The 6,701-nt window shown below is 39.3% G+C and overlaps 1 protein-coding gene across 1 annotated transcript; it reads left to right on the forward strand.

Moving 5' to 3' along the window:
- The first annotated feature begins 285 nt into the window (after nt 1-285).
- On the forward strand, nt 286-943 carry LOC133326574 (cuticle protein 16.5-like). Its single transcript, XM_061535203.1, has 2 exons — nt 286-297; nt 374-943. Exons 1-2 carry the CDS (start codon nt 286-288, stop codon nt 941-943), a joined length of 582 nt encoding a protein of 193 aa, XP_061391187.1.
- The last annotated feature ends 5,758 nt before the right edge of the window (nt 944-6,701 follow it).

Consider the following 6,701-nt stretch of genomic DNA (forward strand, 5'->3'; position numbering starts at 1 on the left):
TATGTACAAATTATAATGTCCGAAGGTGACCTACAAAACAGAAATGCAAAAACAAAACAAAATTAAAGTGAATTGAATAATACTAAAAGTAAGACACCATTAACCATGACGCTCTAGAGCTGGCCAAAATGTCTGCAAGGCACAGTGCCAACAATGGAAACAAAACTCAGGCCTATATAAATTGCAATTTGTTGATCAATTGTTATGCACAACGCTTACAATCAGTTAACAAAAAACAACAAATTTTGCCATCAGATTCAGGCACAAATTTTCAACAAAAACAAAATGCAGAAATTGGTAAAGAAGTCATTCATTTATCGTGATTGAAATATTTCTAAGAAAATAAATATTTTTAATTTTATTTTGTCAAAAGGTCCTTGTATTCCTTGCTGTTCTGGCTTTAGCTGTTGCTGAACCCGGTCATCATGCTCATGTGGCTACAGCACCAGTTCCTGCAGTACCAGCAGTGCCAGCAGCTGCCGCTTACACAGCAGCACCAATTGCTGCTGCCTATACTGCTCCTTTGCCGGCTGCTTATGCAGCACCATTGGCCGCTGCCGCTTATGCTGCACCTTACGCTGCTGCTTATTCTGCTCCAATTGCAGCAGCTTACACAGCACCCATTGCTGCAGCGTATACTGCCCCCATAGCTGCTGCTTATCCTGCTCCATATGCTGCGGCATATACAGCTCCCTATGCAGCTGCCTACACAGCACCCTATGCGGCTGCTTTTACAGCTCCTTTAAACTCGGCCTATTCTAGTCAACGCGTGGATATTATCAATAAATACAATGCTCCCATTATCAGTGCCCCTGCTAGACTAGTAGCACCATCCGCCACTTATATCCCTGCACCAGCTCGTGCAATTGCCCCAGCCATAGCTCCTGCTCCGGCTAAAATTGTGGCCGCTCCTGCCCGTTATTCTGCTCCAATTTTAATTTAAAATGGAGAGGTTTCTATATATATTCTTGGATTTTCGCCTGAAGTCCAGAATATAAAACTTTATATTATTTACTCAATATATATTTTTCTAATATGATAATAAAATATAGATACTTTCATTGTGCAAATACTTTGTTTCAGTATATTGATAAATATACTATCTGAAAAAAATAGAAGGACAGGAGGGCGAGTCCTTACAGATGCCAAGTGAGTCTTTATAGAAGAGCTGAAGTCTGTCTTTCATAGACGAGCTGATGGGAGTCTTTCATAGACGAGTTGATGGGAGTCTTTCATAGACGAACTGATGGGAATCTTTCATAGAAGAGCTGATGGGAGTCTTTCATAGACGAGCTGATGTGAGTCTTTCATAGACGAGCTGATGGGAGTCTTTCATAGACGAGCTGATGGGAGTCTTTGATAGACGAGCTGATGGGAGTATTTCATAGATGAGCTGAAGTGAGTCTTTATAGACGACCTGAAGTGAGTCTTTATAGACGACCTGAAGTGAGTCTTTATAGACGACCTGAAGTGAGTCTTTATAGACGACCTGAAGTGAGTCTTTATAGACGAGCTGAAGTGAGTCTTTATAGACGAGCTGAAGTGAGTCTTATAGTCGAGCTGAAGTGAGTCTTTATAGACGAGCTGAAGTGAGTCTTTATAGACGAGCTGAAGTGAGTCTTTATAGACGAGCTGAAGTGAGTCTTTATAGACGACCTGAAGTGAGTCTTTATAGACGACCTGAAGTGAGTCTTTATAGACGACCTGAAGTGAGTCTTTATAGACGACCTGAAGTGAGTCTTTATAGACGAGCTGAAGTGAGTCTTTATAGACGAGCTGAAGTGAGTCTTATAGTCGAGCTGAAGTGAGTCTTTATAGACGAGCTGAAGTGAGTCTTTATAGACGAGCTGAAGTGAGTCTTTATAGACGAGCTGAAGTGAGTCTTTATAGACGACCTGAAGTGAGTCTTTATAGACGACCTGAAGTGAGTCTTTATAGACGACCTGAAGTGAGTCTTTATAGACGAGCTGAAGTGAGTCTTTATAGACGAGCTGAAGTGAGTCTTTATAGACGAGCTGAAGTGAGTCTTTATAGTCGAGCTGAAGTGAGTCTTTATAGACGAGCTGAAGTGAGTCTTTATAGACGAGCTGAAGTGAGTCTTTATAGACGAGCTGAAGTGAGTCTTTATAGACGAGCTGAAGTGAGTCTTTATAGACGAGCTGAAGTGAGTCTTTATAGACGAGCTGAAGTGAGTCTTTATAGACGAGCTGAAGTGAGTCTTTATAGACGAGCTGAAGTGAGTCTTTATAGACGAGCTGAAGTGAGTCTTTATAGACGAGCTGAAGTGAGTCTTATAGTCGAGCTGAAGTGAGTCTTTATAGACGAGCTGAAGTGAGTCTTTATAGACGAGCTGAAGTGAGTCTTTATAGACGAGCTGAAGTGAGTCTTTATAGACGAGCTGAAGTGAGTCTTTATAGACGAGCTGAAGTGAGTCTTTATAGACGAGCTGAAGTGAGTCTTTATAGACGAGCTGAAGTGAGTCTTTATAGACGAGCTGAAGTGAGTCTTTATAGACGAGCTGAAGTGAGTCTTTATAGACGAGCTGAAGTGAGTCTTTATAGACGAGCTGAAGTGAGTCTTTATAGACGAGCTGAAGTGAGTCTTTATAGACGAGCTGAAGTGAGTCTTTATAGACGAGCTGAAGTGAGTCTTTATAGACGAGCTGAAGTGAGTCTTTATAGACGAGCTGAAGTGAGTCTTTATAGACGAGCTGAAGTGAGTCTTTATAGACGAGCTGAAGTGAGTCTTTATAGACGAGCTGAAGTGAGTCTTTATAGACGAGCTGAAGTGAGTCTTTATAGACGAGCTGAAGTGAGTCTTTATAGACGAGCTGAAGTGAGTCTTTATAGACGAGCTGAAGTGAGTCTTTATAGACGAGCTGAAGTGAGTCTTTATAGACGAGCTGAAGTGAGTCTTTATAGACGAGCTGAAGTGAGTCTTTATAGACGAGCTGAAGTGAGTCTTTATAGACGAGCTGAAGTGAGTCTTTATAGACGAGCTGAAGTGAGTCTATATAGACGAGCTGAAGTGAGTCTTTATAGACGAGCTGAAGTGAGTCTTTATAGACGAGCTGAAGTGAGTCTTTATATACGAGCTGAAGTGAGTCTTATAGTCGAGCTGAAGTGAGTCTTTATAGACGAGCTGAAGTGAGTCTTTATAGACGAGCTGAAGTGAGTCTTTATAGACGAGCTGAAGGGAGTCTTTATATACGAGCTGAAGGGAGTCTTTATAGACGAGCTGAAGGGAGTCTTTATAGACGAGCTGAAGGGAGTCTTTATAGACGAGCTGAAGGGAGTCTTTATAGACGAGCTGAAGGGAGGCCTGCTAGAGAGCGTCTTTATAGATAAGCGGGACATTGTAAACGAGCTGGGTGGAATATTTGTAGATAACTTGGAATGAGTCTTTAAAGACGACATGGAAAAAGTTTTTTAGATGAGCTGGAGAGAGCTCTTATAGGGGTCCTGAAGAGAATAATTATAGCCGAGTTGGAGAGTGGGTATATAAATAATTTGTAGAGGGTATTTACAGACGAACTGGAGGGAATGTTTGGAAATTATATAGGGAAAGTCTTTTCATACGATCTGGAGGGAATCTTTATAAACATGCTGGAACTGTCTGCAATTTTGTATTTTCGTTCTATAGTGAGTAGCAAACCGTTTTCACTGAGACAATATAAAAGCCATAAAGATTAATGTGAAGGAGTTCCCTTGTAATAAATATGGCACATTATAATGAATATGCTATGTATTAATAGCGACCTTTTATCTTATCACATCGAAGTGTTCCATAGAAAATCTAGGTAGGGTGAATGATTTATTTATGTTTTGCGTTCATATAAATTGACAGATTTTCGACAAATTTTGTTAATATTTGCTAAAGACTTTTGTGAAAAAACATCAACGAAAATAATGAAAACATTAACATTTAGTTTGGTAAGTATTGGGAATTATTATTTGGAATTTTAAAATTGTAAAATATATATTTTTTTAATTTAGTGCCTTATCTTATTGGTAATTCCACAAATCTATGGCTTATGTGCCGATATCAATGCCAATGAATTGTGCCAACAAAATGGCTCGGAAGGACCCATCCCCCTGGTGTGTGATGACTCCTGTGTGAGGTATGTTTGATAAATATTTAAAAGGTTTAAAAACATTTTATTCAAGGAAATACCTTGCCTTGAAATGTTAAATATTTATTTATATTAAGTATTTATTTGTTCATTTGCAGTTTTATAATTTGCTATGCTACGGAAGACAAACTACATGGACTAGTCAAGGCTTGTCCTCCAAAAACCTATTTCGATCGTTCCACGAACTACTGTACAGCTGACAAACCTTCGTATTGTAAATAATTCAACAATTTTGCGGCTCTTTGCTGTTCCGCGCAATTTGGTGGTCGTTCTTTTTGACATTTCCCAGTCTGTTCATTGAAATAGCCATCACAGTAATAATACCAGCCCAAATATTGTCCAGATAATAGGTAACAATAAACGTATCTGAAAGAAAACGAAAATGTTTTTTTTTAATAAAAATTAGTAAAAGAATTCACATTACACTGATTTAAAAGTTGGTGATTTAAAGAGCTGGATGGAGTCTTTATGGACGAGCTGGATGGAATCTTTATAGACGAGCTAGAGGGTGTCTTTATAGACGTGGTGGAGGGAGTCTGTATAGACAAGGGAGGGAGTCTTCATAGACAAGCTGGAGTTTTTATAGAAGAGTTGGAGAGGGTCTTTATATACGCGCTGCAGGGAATATTTATATACGAGCAGGAGGGAGCCTTTATGGACGAGCTGAATAAAGTATTTGGAGACGAGTTTGAGATAGTATTTTTAGACGATCTGAAGGGTATCTTTATAGACAATCTGATGGGAGTCTTTATAGACGATCTGAGAGGAGTCTTTATAGATGAGATAAGGGGGAGTTTTTATAGACGAGTTTTTCATAGACGAGCTGAAGTTAGTCTTTCATAGACGAGCTGATGGGAGTCTTTCATAGACGAGCTGAAGGGAGTCTTTCATAGACGAGTTGAAGGAAGTCTTTCAGAGACGAGCTGAAGGGAGTCTTTCATAGACGAGCTGAAGGGAGTCTTTCATAGACGAGCTGAAGGGAGTCTTTCATAGACGAGGCAGTTTTTCATAGACGAACTGAAGGCAGTCTTTCATAGACGAGCTGGAGGGAGTCTTCCATAGACGAGCTGAAGGCAGTCTTTCATAGACGAGCTGAAGGGAGACCTGCTAGAGAGCGTCTTTATAGATAAGCTGGACATTGTAAACGAGCTGGGTGGAATATTTGTAGATTATTTGGAATGAGTCTTTAAAGACGACATGGAAAAAGCTTTTTAGATGAGCTGGAGAGAGCTCTTATAGGGGTCCTGAAGAGAATAATTATAGCCGAGTTGGAGAGTGAGTATATAAAAGGGGGGAAGCTTTGTAGACAAGTTGGAGAACGTCTTTGGAGACGAACTGGAGGTAGTCTTTAAAAACGTCCTCGAGAACACTTCCTCCAATCAAAATGGAGGGAATCTTAAGATACGATATGAACGGATTTTCTTATCGAATGGGATGAAGTTTTTATAGACCTGCTGGATAGCATTTATTGAGGAAAATCCTTAAAACCATAAACATAAGTCGGACCTTCATATGCGGGCAATTTTATGGGGAGGGCCCAAAACTTAGATATACATATATCAAAAATGTTCCGCAAAGATGATTAGCACCACACTACCTTCAGGAATTAAAAATTATAGCCACCTTAGTTAGGTCAATTTAGAACATGGGGCTATATCAAAACATGAATGTACACCAAAAAAATTTCTATTTTTGTTTGCATGGTCTAGAAAACCGGGAACGGCTGAATATCGAAAATTGTGCGGTAACTTTATATGGCAGCAATACCAAAACTTGGGTCAATATAGCCCACAAACAATACCAAAAAATCCGAGAATTTTAAATTCTAAAACTTGGATATGAATAAGGCAAACATTGTATCTCGTGTCTATCAAACAAATCTAGAGTCCTTGGTACACTATTTACATAGACTATATATATATATATATATATATATATGGGAGATAGCTATCTAAATCGGAACCGATTTCAAGAGAACTTTACACAGGTCATTCTAGGCTCCATCCGTTACGCTTTACTAATTAATTTCCTCAGTTGTGATGATGGTAGTATAAATTAATATTAAAACATGCAGAGGCCTTTACATATTTTAGTAATTTATACGAAGGTCAAGAAAACCTCTTTCCGGACCATTACTTCTGAAAGTACACATAAGCGCCGTTGAATAAACATTTACGTTTTTTAAACACAGCTGTCTTGATTCATTTCATCCTCTTGAGGTTGACTGATCAGTCCTTGCCCTCGATCGTTTTCCCGCGGTAAATCATAGTACATACATTAATGTATTTATGTACGAATATACTTACTCCTCACAAGTGGGATCATTGGTTTTGAAATATCCCGCTTTGCCAAGTTGGCTACAAAAGGTATTGGCATCCACTGGTGGCGAAGTACTTGATGGAGATGTTACTGTCGTTGTCGATTCTGTTGTACTGCTCTCTGTGGTCGACATTACGGTTGTGGGTGCATCTGACGTAGTACTTGATTCAGTGGATACTTCTGTTGTCGATGGTGTTGGTGTCGGTGTGGGTGTTGTTTTTTCAATTAAACACGAAGGCTAGGAGAAGAA

The sequence above is a fragment of the Musca vetustissima genome, unplaced genomic scaffold (genome assembly GCF_032173495.1).
Source record: "Musca vetustissima isolate MV318-11 ecotype Yass unplaced genomic scaffold, APGP_CSIRO_Mvet_v1 utg141725, whole genome shotgun sequence".
Lineage (NCBI taxonomy): Eukaryota > Metazoa > Arthropoda > Insecta > Diptera > Muscidae > Musca > Musca vetustissima.